Source organism: Equus przewalskii, chromosome 9, assembly GCF_037783145.1.
Source record: "Equus przewalskii isolate Varuska chromosome 9, EquPr2, whole genome shotgun sequence".
NCBI classification, from domain to species: Eukaryota; Metazoa; Chordata; class Mammalia; order Perissodactyla; family Equidae; genus Equus; species Equus przewalskii.
In genome coordinates, this window is record NC_091839.1 from 82,835,264 (window position 1) to 82,852,686 (window position 17,423).

At 48.0% G+C, this 17,423-nt stretch overlaps 1 protein-coding gene across 1 annotated transcript; it reads right to left on the reverse strand.

Annotated features, from left to right (window-relative positions):
• Positions 1 to 2,896: 2,896 nt before the first annotated feature.
• On the reverse strand, positions 2,897 to 17,292 carry PERP (p53 apoptosis effector related to PMP22). Its single transcript, XM_070559447.1, has 3 exons — positions 16,517 to 17,292; positions 7,315 to 7,455; positions 2,897 to 4,310 (listed from the first exon to the last, which is right to left on the reverse strand). The coding sequence occupies exons 1-3, from the start codon at positions 16,728 to 16,730 to the stop codon at positions 4,084 to 4,086; spliced, it is 582 nt and encodes a 193-aa protein (XP_070415548.1). The 5' UTR covers positions 16,731 to 17,292; the 3' UTR covers positions 2,897 to 4,083.
• Positions 17,293 to 17,423: the final 131 nt, after the last annotated feature.

The window sequence follows — 17,423 nt, forward strand, 5'->3', positions numbered from 1 at the left end:
CCTTTTTCCCTCTCTCCACTCATCTCCTTTGGTTCCTCCCCCCAGCTCTTGCTGATGCAGCTCCGCGGTGCTCGTGCGTGACACCCTGGTGTCTGCCTTCCTTACTCCACACTCTCCACTGTCTCCACCAGGAAATGCCCCCCACACACCAGGGAGGCACAGCCCCCCTAGAGAAGTGGGGGGAGCCTAAGATCCTCCTGAGTGGTGACCCCACTGCACCAAACACCAGCACACGGTGCGTTTGTGTGCATTATTCCTGCTGTTTACTGGCCATCCGACTGGAGAAAGTTCACACTCCTGGGCCTGCACGTCTTCTCTGAACAGCTGAGAATAATTCGACCCTATCAGAGGGTCCAGGTGGAGATTACAGGGTTAGCACACGGGAAGCACATAAACCAAGCGTGACCCTCCCCTCTGGGCTTTGCTCACAGGCGACACTTCAGGCCAGTTGTCCACTGCCCGCTTAGGGTGGGAGTCTGGTGGGGGGTGGAGACCAGGCCAACCGCGGGCTCCTGGTGGGCAGACCCCAGCGAACCCCGGATTTACACCCTCCTCCGCGGCCTGCTCCTCCTGCCTCTCCGGGCCTGGCAGCACACCCTCACTTGCCGACAGCCGGCCTGAGTTTATTCTGGGCGCGGCTTCATCGCACTGTTAACTTCCCTCGATTTTCCTTCCAGAAACCTGACGAAACCTCTGCTCAGCTGTCGTTTCCCTCTTGTTATGGATTCACTCCCTCTGGCGCTTGGACACTAGTCTAACTTCTTTCTCACAGGACAGTGATATGTTTAACGGAGTCCACTCCACCACCTGGAAGAGACGCTCCCTGGGACACAATGAGGGTGTTCCTCTAAGCTTCAGGGCTGCCACACTCGTGATAGAGCCTGTATTCACTTGCTCAGCAGTTCGCCCAACTAAAGCAATAGTGTTTAATTTTAAATTTAAGAAAAGATTCCATCACAATATTAAGCAGATTTTACTCATCTCTAGTTATGAAAATCAATTTGAAAAAAATACACCAAAAAACCCCACATCACTTTACCCTTTTCCCTTCTCCCAAGAATATTTGAGAAATTAATAAATGAGCAGATGCACATACAAACATACTGAATCAGAGAATTTTGAAGGAAAAAGGATCCTTTGCAACCATTTTACAGGTGAGGTTACAAGAACAGAGGGGCTGTGAACTGCCCCAGGCTGCACAGCAAGCAGGAGCCCAGGCTGGGACAGGACTCAGACAGGCCCTTTCCAGGTCGTCCAGAAAACAGAGCAGGTCGATTCAGCACTCATGTTTACTACATTAATATGACTGTCTTTCAGCAGAGTTTGTAGCAAAAATCAACCTAATTAAGTTATAAGTGTACACCTCCATTGTTTTCATCTCCTTAACAAAGGAGAGCCTGTCGAACCTTAATGCCAGTCCCGCAGCGCACGGCTTTGAGGCTAAAATTACGCTCTGTAGTGAGCTCGTGTGAGAACCAGAAGACAGCATATCACTCCTTTGTTTCATTCAATAGTAAACGGCACTTAGCACATCCGACTACTCATAGTGCCAGAGTGAGATAATTGTTTGGGAACCCAGAACTGCTTATTTAAAGGGTGGGGACTCTTAATGTAATTACAGAGCCAAAAACCACTCGGCTCCACCATGGGAAATTCATGCAATGCCTTGTTAGCCTTCAGGTGGTTTCTCAAGTTCCTCACTCTCCAGAATGCTCTCGAATTCTCCTGCTCTGTTTAGGACATGGATAGATATAAGGAAATACTGGCATAAAGGAGTCAGTCCTGGTAAGCACGAACCCACAAAGAATGGAGAAGGCTGAAACAAACGGGACATTTTAGCCAAAGTGATGACAGTCCATGAATCTTCATCACAAACATTTCAAGTTGAAACACTTCAGTTCTATCAGCTCATTGGTCCCAGGAAGCTGTACTTTTCCTAAAGGTCCATCATTAGGATATCGTATTATTTATTAAGGGGAAGAAAGCTGGATGGGAAAAAAATCCAAAGACAGGAGTGCCTTTACAGAACCTTGTTCCTGAAGGTCATTTCACGTGTCGGGGGAGAGCCAGTCTCTTAATCTCTACCCATCATCATCTTCCTGAATTGTCCGTGCTACTACTTGAGAAGATGGCATAATTATCACTTCAAATCCTCTACCTGTTTTTTTAAAAAATCTAAAAAAAAAATTTTTTTAATTTTTAAAAAATTTTTTAAAAAATTTTGTTGTAAATAATCACCCAGACTTCTTTCTTCAGAATTTATGATGAAAAACATTCACTGCGTATTTTGAAAAGCACAGAAGAAAAATTCAGTGCCAAGGACCAACTGGCCAACAGAAGCACAAAACAGAAATGCCTCCCTTCTCCCACCACACCACGTGCAAGCCTTCTGTATGCACATCATGGTGGAATAACTTTATATACATTTAGACACCACAGTAGAATTAACCGACCACAATGGCAGGAGAAAGCTACCCAACAGGAAGGCAGCAGGAGAAGAAGGAGGGACTGCCTGCCACCCCACCACCTGCATGAAGAAGGCCCATCTCAACAGGAAGACGAGAGGGGACCTGCCTCCAGCCACACCTCACCATCCCTGGCGTCTGGACCGACCAGAAGTCTTAGTCCGCTCCCCTCGCTGGCAGCACTGGGCAGATATGTTTGCTATCTGCGTCCAGGGCACCGGTCACTGTGGACGAGTTCAGGGAGCAGACTGCAAGGATCCATTAAAGATCATTCAAAAATTGTTACTGGACACCTAAAACGAGCAAGACCCTTACAGCTGAGGAAAAGCAGCTTTTCATTCTATCCGATGTTCTTACTACTCCACTCAAAGTATCTTTCAAAAATTCCCTTCCCCAGATGTGAAAAACAAAACTGCAAAGTAGAAACAAGATTAGAACACCTGGTTTATTGGGAAAAATTCACAATGAAAACTGCAACTGCTTATCCTGCAACTTACAAAACAATAATTTGATATATAAAATGAATTGCTTTTCATTATGTAAGTACAAATGGTAGAAAAATAATAATAATCCATGTGATATATCCTATGTTTGTCATTCAGAGAAACCTCCCATCCCTGAATTCTCCCGCTGCATGTTTTACATCAGATATTTTAAATTGTTTACCAAGGAAAACCAGGTTTTTAACGATAAGTTTTTGCTTACAGAGGCAGCCTATCAGAAGCTGTGTCTGTACGATAGAGCCAGTCAGACCTGAGATGGAAGATTCGAGCCATCCCTCCTCCGGAGGCTGCTGTAAGGTTCGCTGTGACAGGAATGACCCCCCTGAGGTTTCCCGAGCAGACTCACACTTGTCAGTCGGGAGGAACTACACCCAGGCCATCTTTCAATCCAGTCTACTCTGGCCCTGAACACACAGACACAAAACCGTACACACTTACTGATACAGTGTTTTCCCACACCCCAGCCCTATAAACCACGTTGAAAGAGAAAATTTCATCTTAACACTTCGCTATGTAAGGAGGCCCTACTCTACTGCACCAGGCTTTGGCCACGAAGAATACTCTCCTAGACGCCATATTAGGTTAACGTGAAGCTTGGCAAAAAAATCCTTTATTCAGGATATTCATTAGAAATTCTCATAAACTATAAGCATTTAGGGAACTATTTTGCTTCTTTAAATAGCCGAAGGCTTGAAAAAATACTTCTTTTTGCATTTCTTTTGGAATATTTTAGAATATTTAGCCCTTAACAGACCCGGTCCGTTCCAGCTGGGAAAAACAGAAACTTGATCACATCGCTTCCATCTTTGAAGTCTTCTCATTTTTGCCTTAGAAAGTGGTAAGTTTCACATTCATAGTCTTTTACAAATGCAGTATGAACGGCACGGATAGATGGAAGGAAATATTGGCATTTTATAGTAATTTGTTGAAAGAGGTAAGTCTTGTTTAACTCTACAAACATATATAAAAGTTGACTATGAAACTGTAACATCACTTAAGAAATATTTTCTCCCAAATTATTTTAGCATTTTGACTAGTTTAAGAGGTTGCAGGTATTCTGGGGAAAACACTCTCCCCGGAGCCCGCCCGGCAGCAGCGACTTCCCCCGGCCCTCCTCAGGCGGACGTGTAGAAGTAGCGTGGCTTGGCGTTGCCCAGGAGGTCATCCTCGTAGTTGGGGAGGCAGCAGAAGAAGAAGGCGCAGCCGATCAGGATGATGGTGGCCGCCCAGCCGAAGCCGTAGGCCCAGTTGTAGACGTAGGTGACGGCAGGGTTGGCGTGAAGGCTGAAGGTCTGGGTGTACTTCACGGGGTAGATGACCAGGGAGATGATCTGGAACACAGCTAAGGGGAAGAGAGAATCCCAGAGCGTGAGCGACTGCGTGGCACCAGCAGATCAGCTCCCTCCTCCACACGTTTCTGCTTAAAAATAGGTGTTAAGTCCACCTAAACAACTAATGAAAAGGGCTGGGGCCTCTAGCTAACCACGGGCCAAAAAGGGTTATTGGGTACTGTGTGTCAGAGATGCCAGGCACCGAGTGTGTGAAACACGGTCAGAAAACCAGTGGGGCCTCACTCTACAGCACACAGACAGGCATCACACACGAAAGTAAAAGTCCAGAGCTGCGGTGCACGGAGAAGGCAGGACGGTAAAGAGTCCACCTTCTCATCTCTCTATTTCCTGTGCAAACACATTGTTAATATTTTCAGTGTCAGCAACAGTAACATCTAAACATACACACGTGTGCGTGCACTCACACACGTTTATAACTCCACGTGGGCCTTCAACAGTACACCGCTGCAACATTCGTTCAATAAGTGAAACAGCAAACGGATGATGCGAGTGATCCATATGGGGACTCACGAGGAAGCCCTGCAGAGGCGTGGGGAGACAGAGGGCAGGGGGTTATCCCAGCGCCTGGGGGAGCGTGAGGGAGGACATGGGCAGGAGCGTGTCAAGGAGATGTCTAAACTCTTTGGTAGAAGGGGCCCATCAATACAGTTATCATCGATCCTTGTATTAACACATAAGCCACTTTAGAACAAAAAGAACTTTGTTAAATCTACTTTTGTGGTCTTTTTCAATGAACACACATAATCCTATAAAGCTTTGATGAGTATATGTGTGCTATGCTATGTTATGCGTTTTTTGCTTGATCTTCCACGTGCGCCCTGCCATGTCACAGGGGTGAGCAGGGTACGAGCACGGAGAAGGCCGTTACTAGACCTTAACGTTTTAATGCTAAGATGGACGGAAGAGTTTTACTATGATTCTTTTAATTGTGGCAAATTTACACAACATAACATTTACCATTTTAACCACTGTTAAGTGTACAATTCAGTGGCATTAAATACATCCACAGTGTTGTGTGATCATCAGCACTGTCTATGCCTAAATCTTTTCAACATCTCCAACATGAACTCTGTCCCCATTACCCACTCCCCGTGGCCCCTGGTAACCTGGATCTCCTTTCTGTCTCTATGAATTTGCCTCTTCCAGGCACTTACTCCATACAGGTGAAATCATAAAATATCTGTCCTTCTGTGTTTACCTTATTCCTCTTAGCATAATGTTCTCAAGGTCCATCCACATTGTAGCATATATAGAAACTTCATTCCTTTTTATGGCTGAATAATATTCCATTGTATGTATAGACCACATTTTGTTTATCCAGCTAGCTGCTGATGGACACTTGAGGTGTTTCCACCTTTTGCTTATTGTGAATAATGCTGCTTTGAATACAAGTGTACAAATATCTGTTCAAGTCCATTTTAATTTTTTTGAATATATACCTGGAAGTGAAATTGCTGGGTCATATGGCATTTACTAGGATTTTGCAAGGAACGCTAATGTCCTAGCATGTTACCTCCAATGGTGATTGAAACAGGCATTCATCTAGTCTTGTAAGGCGAGAGAAATGAAGCTATACCAAAGGTGTTTCTTTGATAACGTCTCATAAATTTGAACTACAAAACACCAAACAGAGGTGGAGCTGGGATGCAACAAGGTTCTTCACGGGTTTTATGATTCTTAGCCATTTCTGGTTTTAAACATTATTGCAAAAGCCAGCTGTGAAACATGAGGGACACAGAGTAAATCCTTTACTTTTCTTTGCTGAGGAACATTGGCCCTGAGCTAACATCTGTTACCAGTCTTCCTCTATTTGGTCGGTGAGCCGCCACCACAGCCTGGCCACTGACAGACAAGCAGTGTAGGTCTGTGCCTAGAAACCAAATTTGGGCCATGGAAGCCGGTGGGCAAACTTAACCACTAGGCCACTGGGTCTGGCCCTAAATCCTATTTTCAATCCGGAGAAATTTGTCAATGTCCAGGCGAGGGCTGGGCCCCACTGGCTGGTTCTCTGAGTCACCTCCCTCCTCTCAGTCGGGACTTCTCACCCTCACTTGTCCCCCTCCCAAGTCTGTGAACTCAACTTTTCCAGGCTCAGGGAACCCACCCCAAAGTGGTCTCCCTCCAGCTCATGCTCAATCTGGTGGACCCTTCCAGTCACGAGGCTTCTGACCTGTTACCAGACCATCCGCCCACTTTGTGTCTGTGCCCAGGTCTGCAGCTGCGTCTCCGCTTCACTCCCAGGAGCCTGGGTCAGCACCCGAGAAATGACCTGTGGCCTTGCCCTCATCAGCACCTTCTCTTCCCTCCTCAGGAAACCCAGCTCTCCGTCTAAAGCTGGGGTCCCGCTCCTCCGACATACTCACCTGGCGTGCAGTGCCTGCCTAAAATCTCAAATACTTCTTCCCCAGGAGTCCTAGTTCTTGTATTCGATTAATAAGTGTCCACTCCGAGCCCCATCTGCCTGCATAATGGGTTTCCCGGCCCCAGCACTAGCTCTGTGCTTCAAGGAGGCAATTCCACCTCCCAGTGCTCCCGGTCCCCCGTGCCCCTGCAGAACACCCCTGTGACCCACCACATCACAGGGCCACAAAACCCCTTCAACAATGAAGGGGTTCCGGCACGTTCCAGTCCCCTCGGACAGAGCTCACAGGAGGCCCGCCCGGGGCCACTGCGGAGACACGGCACCTCCAGGCTGACACAGCCCTGCTCCCTGGGGAGGGTGTCACTGGACTCAGCGTCACCGAACAGAGACAGCAGCACCAGGGTGACAGCCTTCCCCACTGGGACGGGGAGCAGAGAACGCCCCTGAGGAGACCCCACCGAGGAGAGGGGTCAGGCCTCAGGACACAGCTCTCCTCCGTCACCTCTGCCCTTGAGGACACGATTTCTGAGAACAGAGAGGAACTGCAAATCCCGGGGTCTTCTGCGTGGACTGGTCACTAACTGCACCGAGGCCACTGGAGGTGCGATGGAGCACGGCCAACAGCGCCTTACCTGCCAGGGCCAGGAGGCCTCCGATGACTCTCAGGAAGACCAGCATCTGGGGTCCGCAGAGGGCAAAGAAGGACAGGACGAAGCAGATGAGCAGGATGATGAAGCCGCAGAAGAGCATGGCGGCGGCTGCCCGGCCCCACGCTGCAGGAGAGAAGAAACGGCAGTTCCAAGTCAGACCGGCCGAAGGCACAGACCAGACCTGACCACAGATCCTGCTCCTTCTGCTGACGGCATCTGCGCGGAAGGACAGGCTTTCTTTGGACAACACTTAAGCATCTCCATATTTCAAGGGAAGAATCGGCAATTCACAGACCTAGGTGTTAACACACTAATTTGCAATAACACCTTCTCTCTTCAGTTGTGGGGAAAATGTTTCTATCTCTGAAATGAAAGTTAAACTTCATTAAACTATTTCTCATTTAATAAACTTCCCATATAAACAGGTATATTTAAAAGGTTCACTCAAGTTCTGATATTATATAACCCTAATAAACAACATTTTTGTATTGAAAAATCCAAATAACAATCTCCTTAGGAAATGTTTCAAATACCTTCAAAAGGATCTCTGTGTCGTATTAATGTTTGGTTCCGTGCAAAAATAATCACTGAACACGTATACTTAATGCCTAAGCAGAGATGCGAAATAAAACAACTAAAGTAGCTGTGATTTTTATAACAAGTTCACCTCACCGACTTCTAGGTCATTTGACTGGTCAACCTGAACAAAGATCTGGGAGCACAGACAGAGCGAGGGCTTTGAGGGCAGCTGGGCCTCATTTATACGCTGCCTCTGCCACCAACCAGCCTCTGTCAATCGCGCATCTGTAACCAAGGCTAAAATCGCCTTATTTCGGGATTGTCGTGAGGATGAGAGCTCTCGTGTGAAAAGCCAGGCAGCTGTTCATTCTCCAGCCCTCGCGGTTCCCCAAGCTTCTCATGGATCTGCACCTCGAGTTTTCACTTCATTCTGCCTCCACGAGGCTCTGCACCCTCACGCAAAGATGGCTCTCACTGCCTGCTGCACGTTCTCTTCTCCCTGCGTCACAGACAGCCCTGAGCAAAGCCCGCCCCCACGGGCCCGCCACATCCTCTAGGTTTATGAGCGACGCGGGCATAACAGGTTATCCAGGAGAAGACATTTTTATGTCTCAGAAACACCCTGATTTCCCACAAATTACCCCGGGATGGGGCTGGGACGGTACCCGAGTGGGCCTAGTTTTATATTTATAATTTTCCTTACTTTCCTCCAAAGCTTCTGGCTCTTCCTCTGAGATCAATAAGAGATTTTAGGGGCAAGGTAAAGTAGATCATCTCAAAGTCCAGCCCATAGACCACTGAGTCTAAACCATCAGTGTCACTTATTAAAAATCCTGTGCCTCCCTGGAGACATGAACAGACATTTCTCCAAAGAAGATATATGGATGGCCAATAGACACATGAAAAGATGCTCATCATCGCTGATCATCAGGGAAATGCAAATCAAAACTACACTAAGATATCACCTTACACCCGTTAGAATGACAAAAATATCTAAAACTAATACTAACAAATGTTGGAGAGGTTGCGGAGAAAAAGGAACCCTCATACACTGCTGGTGGGAATGCAAACTGGTGCAGCCACTATGGAAAACAGTATGGAGATTCCTCAAAAAATTAAAAATAGAACTACCATACGATCCAGCCATCCCACTACTGGGTATTTATCCAAAGAGCTTGAAGTCAGCAATCCCCAAAGTCCTGTGCACCCCAATGTTTATTGCAGCACTGTTTACAATAGCCAAGACGTGGAAGCAACCTAAGTGCCCATCAACAGACGAATGGATAAAGAAGATGTGGTACATATATACAATGGAATACTACTCAGCTGCAAAACAGAACAAAATCATTCCATTTGCAATAACATGGATGGACCTTGAGGGAATTATGTTAAGTGAAATAAGCCAGCGAGAGAAGGATAATCTGTGTATGACTCCACTCCTATGAGGAATTTAAAATTATGGACTAAGAACAGTTTAGTGGATACCAGGGGAAAGGGGGGGTGAGGGGTGGGCACAAAGGGTGAAGGGGTGCACCTACAACACGACTGACAAACATTAATGTACAACTGAAATTTCACAAGATTGTAACCTATCAACTCAATAAAAAAAATTTTAAAAAATTTTAAAAAAGTAAAAAAAAAAATCCTGTGCCTCCCTCCAGACCCGCCGAACCAGAGCTCGAGAGGTGGTGCCCGGGAGTCTGCATTCCACTGGTGTTTCTTATACCCACAGCAAACTTCTGGAACTAAGAAAGATGATTAATCTCCTTATAAAACCAGACACAGCACTGCCAAAAAAGAGGACATAACTTTCAGTGTGTGACCCTCTGTCAATTATAACCTCATTTCTATAGATTTTTACCGCTACTGCCAATCACTAAATTCAGTTAAATCCAGTCGCTCAACTCAAATAAGCAGACACTGATTTTTCCTTTTGAGGTGAGTTCACAGGCTTGAAACCACGCAGTGAAAGGCCACATCTCTGTGTAAGCAGGCAGAGAAATGCAAACACGAAGAGAAATGGCACAGCAGGTGTGAATTTTCAATAAAAACAGGAAAAACATCCTAACGAGGAACATATTTCAAGGAGCAAACTTTGACAATCACAGACTAAGGTTTTAGAGGTAGAGCTAATAAACTGTGTGTGATGTTGCTGAGGAGTGAGATCAATAATTTTCCCTGTTTACTTGAGGAAGATTAACACCGAGTTAGATTGTTCCATTGCTCCTTCCTCTAACGTCACAGCTGAGGCATAATTTACACTTAGCTTCAGGTGCTTGGAAGGAATTAAAGAAAAGAAATAGTAACCAACCCCCAGTCTGAAGGCTGCAGGAGAGCACAGATACAAGCAGACTTCTCCTGCGCTGTGTTAAATCAATTCAGTTCGTGTCTTTCTTATTTAAAAGGCTGAGTCTAAAGAAAACCAAAATGGGAAATTAAGGGACACTTTGTCTTGAGAAACAGAACGTGTAAAACCTGCTCCTGCAGCACAGAAACACCCACTGAATCATTTCACTATCATTTAAGACAAATCTCGGCGTGGTGTGAAGATCCTGACTGACGAGTACGAGTCCAGCAGTCTGCCCTCCCATGCCAATGACTATTCTGTTGTCAGATGATGAAATGGGCTCCACCAGGTCTGAGCAGGGTCCTCCCAGCCCAATATTCTGCCCAGGGAGGGGACCAACGGGCATGTAGACACGACACGGCAATTCTCCATGAGTTTGTACCCTTAGAGCCTTTGGTCTCAGTGGACCCAGAATGAGCCTAATATTTACAAATTTACCCAACTCTTCTGGGAACTATTTATGTTTTTATATTATACCATGGTCTAAATTATACCATATTTACCAACCCCAAGGGAAAATGTCAATTTTTAAAACTTTATCCTAAAGCTACTTCTTCTGTGACTCCACAGATGGTCCTCAGTTCTTCAAAGGCAGACTGTCCACCTTTATTCTGAAGACAAGTCTGGCCTTCACCATTATTTGACACACAAAATTTTATTGCTTTTCCTGATTGTGTGTGTGTGAGAGAGAGAGAGAGGGGAGGATTCTCCTTGTCAATCATCATTCTCTGAACTGAGACCACGAAGCCTGCAGTCCTTCAGGTAAAAAGGTGCTATGTTTCTGGGTAGGAAGGTTTTCTGCTTTTTTTTCCCTAAGGGAAGATCAATTTGGTGCTACATGTATTCTGTTCTGTCCTAAGTTTATTTTCTAAGTACCACTTGGAGAAGTTTACATTATCAAAGAAACCAGCAGTATTAAAAATCCACTTTTAAATTAGATTCATTAAAGATCCACGTAGATAGGGGCTGGCCCCGTGGCCGAGTGGTTAAGTTCGCGCGCTCCGCAGCAGGCGGCCCAGTGTTTCGTTGGTTCGAATCCTGGGCGCGGACATGGCACTGCTCATCAGACCACGCTGAGGCAGCGTCTCACATGCCACAACTAGGAGAACCCACAACAAAGAATACACAACTATGTACCGGGGGGCTTTGGGGAGAAAAAGGAAAAAATAAAATCTTTAAAAAAAAAAAAAAAAAAAAAAAAAAAGATCCACGTAGATAAAGACAGCTTACCAAACTGTGTTCTCGCTTGCAACAATTCAACATTAAGTCAACAACATGGAAACCATTCAATGGTCACCAATGAAATTCTAAGTTTTTCCTGGGAAATAGTTTTCAGTTTTTTGCATGAGGAAGAATGACATATGAAAACACAATGTTACAAGGCAAGTGCATCTGAGAAAAGACCAGTAAGGTCAACCGACAAGAAAAGAGCCAAAAAAGTAACAATAAACGAGGACCTTGAATGCCAACCTGGAAACCGTAAATCAAACTGAGGCTTGTGAAAAGAAAAATAATAAACTTTTAAGAGAAGGAAAATACTACTAATATTTTTAATATTCTCGGTAATATTTTGGAGACTGTCACTAATTTTCCCCCCAAAGTTAGGATTTCTTTTAATGGATGTGCTGCATTCTTAAGTAATTTTACTCATGGACGCCAAACATTGACCAAAACAGTCAGTGGCCCGGCCCCTCACTCAGTGCCCTGCGGACAGCAGCCTGTCACCCAGCCAGAGTGGGTCCCCTTCCAGAACAGAGGATTCCGCTATTAACAACTCAAAGGCCCCACCTAGTGAATCTGATTGTGATTAGATTTCTTCATATTGTTTCTAGAGGGCTCCCGATGTCATACACAAGCAGAACTGAAAACTGGATAAAGCCATAGTTTAAAAAATAAAAAAGATCCTATTTACAAGTAAATATGAGCACGGGTGGATGACATATTCAGAAAGCCTACGGCACGGTCAGTGAGGAGGTCATCGCAGTAACAGAGGCCCGTGCCTCCGAAACAGAAGGGCTCAGGAGTCACCTGGTACCCTGATAAAATGCAGATTCCAGTCGGACAGGTGGGGCCTGAGACGCAGACGACTCTGATGCCGCTGGTCTGCGAGACCTGTGTAGCGAGAATCCAGAGTACAGCCCATAACAGGCCTCCCAAAAATCTACCCAGAAGAAGCGATTTTGCAGGCGCTTCGGGGGGGTCACGCGGGCGAGCACTCCAGGTTGGGGGAGTCCTTTGTGCTCGGCATTGCTCCTGAAACGAGCTGACGAGAACTACTTACCACCGTGTTCTACAGAACTATGATATCAACCCTTCATGGCCTCTTCTAAAGTCTGAGTGGGAAACCGCCCTACGCGGGAAGATGTGAAACCAGGGGTTGTGGCCTGAATTCAGACAAGATAACTCCAGGGAATTCAGAAGCTACCCGTAAACGTTGGAAAGTCTGTCCAGTAGGAGGCTGGACAGTGGAATTTACGGGGACGCACTTTCAGCTCTGTGGGTAGAAGAGACGACCTTTTACACAAACGGCACTGTCGGGAGAACCCAACGAAGTGGCCCAACAAAGAGAAGCAGCTCAGAGGAGCTGGGCGTGCTGATGAGCAGCTCTGGTGAAAGCTGGCAGAGGTAGGGCCCTCCCCTCCCTGATTCTAATGGTCTGGGAGTCTGGCCCCCTTTGCATGGAGAAGACAGGTCAGGTCCCGAAAAGGGCTGAGGCGCTCGGTGGTTGCTGCCACGAGCAGCAACCAGGGAGTGGACCGAGCTGGACCACCAGGGCATAGAATTCTAGGTTCTATAAATCAAAATATGCATATTTTTTAATTACGAAAATAAATCGACAGTAGCCAACTTTTTATTTTGCTATGTAAGGACGTGAACACATGCCCCCACAGAGTAATCTATCTACGGATGCCTTTTCATAAAATAAGAACATTTCAATACCTCACCCAGCCCCCAACAAAAAACCCCAAGAGCTTAATCTCAAAATGAAGTCCTTTAAGTTAACTTTAGCATCGCTTAAACCTGCTAACTTCGTACTTATTTTTCTCATTATCTGTTCACTTACGATCCACAGGGCTAAGTGACCTAAACATACTTCATGTAATACTCTGATTCTTTGACTTATCAAAGGCCAATTTCACATAAAAAACATTGGCCCCATTCTGTGGATTCAAAGGGTGTCTTTGGTAAGAATGAGGCTCTGAGCTCCCCAGTGGGATCCCAGGCAAGCTCTGGAACGCGGCCACACTGGCTGTCATTCTTGTGCAGAAACTCGTCTCCACCAGCCTCCACCCGGACAGGCTGGAGCCTGCTCAGATCTGAAATCTACGCGGCTGATGCTTAGAATATCCTCCTGATGTACTTTCTTAAAACTGGAAACAAGCTGCTGGCAGTGCAGAAACAGCATGCGTGAACATGCATTCAAATTTAACTTTGCATTTTATTTACATGTGAAATTTGAATGACCATTTCAATGTTTAAATCTAGATTTTCTTTTCCTGTTTTGAGAAGTATACATCACGATTTTTTAAAAATTCAAAAAGTATCTGTTAAGCTGGGTATTTATTTAGCTGTTAGCTATCACGTAAAATAACATATTCCGTGTATAAGTTGGTTCATTTATGAGGAAAAATGATGAGACATAGTAACCTGAAATTCTTTAAAAAAAAACGTTAATAACAGTGCAAAAAATACTATTCTTCTCTTTACATAATTCTAAGGAATTACTGACCTTTACAGAAAACTTCCATATTATTTAGTATTATTGCCAGTATTTGGCACAGTAGGAATAATCTGCATCTTTAATACCAAATAAACATACTGGTGTTACGAATATCAACTAACAAAAGAGAGGGTCAAGAGCTTCGTAATAAAAAGTAAGTTTTCTTAATGGTTACAATGGTAAATCACAATGTTTATATTCTAGACATATCAAGAAGTTTTAAAAAGTGCATGTACACACTCAGTTCTCTCTATTGAGACATCATTTTAATCAGAGCCATCAAATACCCCTTGTTGTGCCTGCACATACGTGGGCGTGTGTGTAAACTGCTTGTGCCTTTCAGATAAAGTATGAGGCCTGTAAACACTGATTTCGGCAAGGCCTTTCTGGGGCTCTGAAGCTCTCTGGAGCCCAGAGATGCCTAGATAATGGCCTGCAGTGTAGGAATTCACACTTCCACACTGGGTTGAGCTCGCCAACGGTCCGTAGTGGAGACAGAGCAGAAATGTAGGGACACCCACCTCATCTCTGACACCAAGGGCCTGAGTGGCCTCTCCTGTGGGTTCCCACCTCTTTTCTTCTCCCCAGGGCCACTGGCAACGGACGATCCTGGATTCATGATTCGACCCTAGGTCTTGAGCAAAAGCCACATCTAACACATGATTGGCACTTAATTGTCTTTGCAAAGGTCACAGGAATAACTCAATTGGGATGTTAAGGCCACGGCTGTTTATGAAGAGCGGTCTTGCTGCGTCACAAAGCTAGTGATAGATTTTTCAAGACTCCCTTCCTTGGAAAACGGAACTTTTCAAAAGGCCGATTTCTACATAAAATTAAAACATAAACTATACACAGGATCAGTGTTTTCTTTACAATTAAAAAAATTAATGCTTTAGACTTCTATCTAATTAAAAAACTAAAGTGAGAAACACAATGTGCTTGCTCTCTTGCATGTTCAAAGCATGGTGTCAGTCTGAGTTGGAAGAGCCACGCCCTAGGCAGGTGAGCTCATCCTGCAAGTCAAGAAAAATAAAACCTGCATTGTGTGTGTTTCACAAGCGGGCTGCCGTCCCAGCCCAGCCCTGCAGGCCAGATCCCGTCCAGCCGCACGGGCGGCTCTGCCAGCACCTCTCCCGCCCAAGCTAACCGCCCACTTCACAGGCAGGACTGCTGAGCGTTCTTTGGGTCTGTGTTGGTCTTTGGAGTGAGGCATGATGATCAAAGTCTGTTGAAAAACACACCTGTCCGAGCAGACCTAAGTCCCTACAGGAGACTGAGCTCGAATGCATCTTAACTAGAAGGTACGGATATAGTATTTCAAAGAAATCGATTCCCTTTAAAAACTAAAAGACTTGGGATAATACAGACCCTTGCAGGCCAGCTGTTTGTGTTTTAAGAGGAAAAGCACAGACCTTCAGGAAAGCAGGAATTCCGTTCAGTCTTTACATTTTCTTACCCGCTAACGAGGACCATGCCTCCTTTGGGGGAGAGTTCACCGTGGGAACTTCCAAACAATTCCACCCTAGATAAGACACAGCAGGAGCCCAGACACACCGCCCCAGAAATAAACAGAGTCTGGTTGGAAGCCCAGGGCCACTTGGGGGAGGGGAGGAGTCGAGCCGGCGGTGCCAGCAGGGAGCGAGGAGAGGCGGGCGGCCTGCCCAGTTTAGACCGGCTCAGCTCGGTTGGCAAGGCCCCACTCTGTCGTACTGGGCTTTAAGCCCCTGATCAGGTCCGGCTTGGACCCCCTCTCCCGCGCGGCGCACGAGGCGGGAGAAACAGCCCAGCCGCGCGCCTCGCGGGGGCAGCGTGGCCCCCGCAGGACCCGCCCCGCCCCAGTGCCGGCTACCGACCGTCAGGGTCCCCCCGCTGGGAAATACTACTCCACCGCAAAATGCTACACCTGTCAACTCCGCTTCACCTGCTGGTGTAGACGATGTGCTTGCCGTTTAGATTTCAAATCAGATTAAAACAAAGTTTTCCAAACTGCAAGGCGGGCGTAGGCCAAAGGACGCCGGAGACAAAAGGTGACAAGGACGAGCTGCGGCTGGAGGTCCGCGGCACCCCTGGGGTCGGAGCTGCTCGGACCGCCACGGAAAGGGCTTCTCCAGGGGAAGAAGAGCTCCCCCCCCCCCCCCGCCACCCCGGTTCAGGTTAAAGGAACAGGACGCCGACTTAGGGGAGGCGCGCGTCTTAACACTTGTATTTGAATCCTAAGAACCGAGGAGGAGGCGGCGGAATGGGAAGAAATCCCAGGTCTCCAAGAAAATATACTTTGTGCATTATGTTTACTCCTAAACCCTTGTCCAGGGCTGAAACCGTCTTTCGCACGTACCCGCCAGACCCTCGGACAGAACAGCGCGGACGCCGCCGCCGTCTTCCTGTGCCGAGCCTGCCTGAGCACCCGGAGCTGCTACCGCTTTCTCGTCCTGCGGTCCGGTGCGGGAGCCCAAGCTCCGGACAGACTTTTTTGAATCACCCATCACCCCGACACTGTTCAGCCCCTCACACCGGCCGGCTTCCAAACGCCGCACGCTCCCAGGCCGGCGCACGCCCGACCGCAGCCCGGTGGCCTTCCCGGAGGCGGCGGCACTCACCGTACTCCATGAGGCTCTCGCAGCCCTGCCCGGGGGACCCAGAGCCGCCGCCCTCCTCCCAGCATCGCCACCACAGCGAGGACGTCTGTATGTGGGTGCTCGACTGCAGCCAGCCGCGGCCGGCCAGCGCGATGATGTCGAAGACGATGGCGCTGAGCAGCAGCAGGGGCAGGATCCACCTGCAGCGCTCGCAGGCCAGGCCGCAGCGCAGCATCTCGGCGCGGGGCTCGGAGGGGAGCGGGACGCGGAGAGGGGCGAGCAGGAGAGGAGCGGGGCGCGGGCTCGGAACCGAGAGGGGCTCCCGGAGGCGAGGAGACGGGCGCGGAGGAGAGTGGGGCGCACGGAGAGGGGCGCGGAGGAGAGTGGGGCGTGAGCGCAGCCGGCGCCACAAATGGGGAGGCGGCGGGGAGGCGGCGCCCGGAGGCCCCACCTCAAGTCGGTGACTCAGCGGCCGGGCGGGGCCAGGCGGGCCGGGCTCCGGTCGCTCGGGGCGGGGCGGGACTACCCCGCCCAGAGCGGACGACGGGGTGGGGCCCGGCCGGGGGCTGGGGGGCCTGGGGAGCCAGGGGATCTGGGGGCCGAGGGGGAGTCAGGGGTGGCGGGCGGGGAAATAGGGGGTCGGAGGGCTGAGTGGGCCATGGGGGGCCAGAGGGGTCGGGGAGACACGGGGAGGGGAGGAGACAGGACGGCGCGGTGGGGAGCCAAGTGCCCAGGGCTCTGGCCGCAGCCTCGCGCCCCCGCAGCCCCCTTTCCCTCCCCTTTGACCCTCGCACTCCGAAAGCTTTTCTTCTCGGCGCGTCCACGCGCGCAGAGTTTAATCCGCGCCCGCCCCTGGCGTCGGACAAGGGTCTGATTGGCGACAACGCCATGTTGAGGTCTCGAGCAGCTTGAGGTGGGCGTTCCAATT

What these genes read in the sequence shown, in the direction of transcription:
- PERP (XM_070559447.1), bottom strand. Translation starts at nt 16,730, where the DNA reads ATGCTGCGCTGCGGCCTGGCCTGCGAGCGCTGCAGGTGGATCCTGCCC. An exon ending in CGAGAGCCTCATGGAGTACG is followed by an intron (nt 7,456 to 16,516) that starts GTGAGTGCCGCC and finishes TCTCTCCTGCAG; the next exon opens with CGTGGGGCCGGGCAGCCGCC. An exon ending in AGGCCTCCTGGCCCTGGCAG is followed by an intron (nt 4,311 to 7,314) that starts GTAAGGCGCTGT and finishes TCTTCCCCTTAG; the next exon opens with CTGTGTTCCAGATCATCTCC.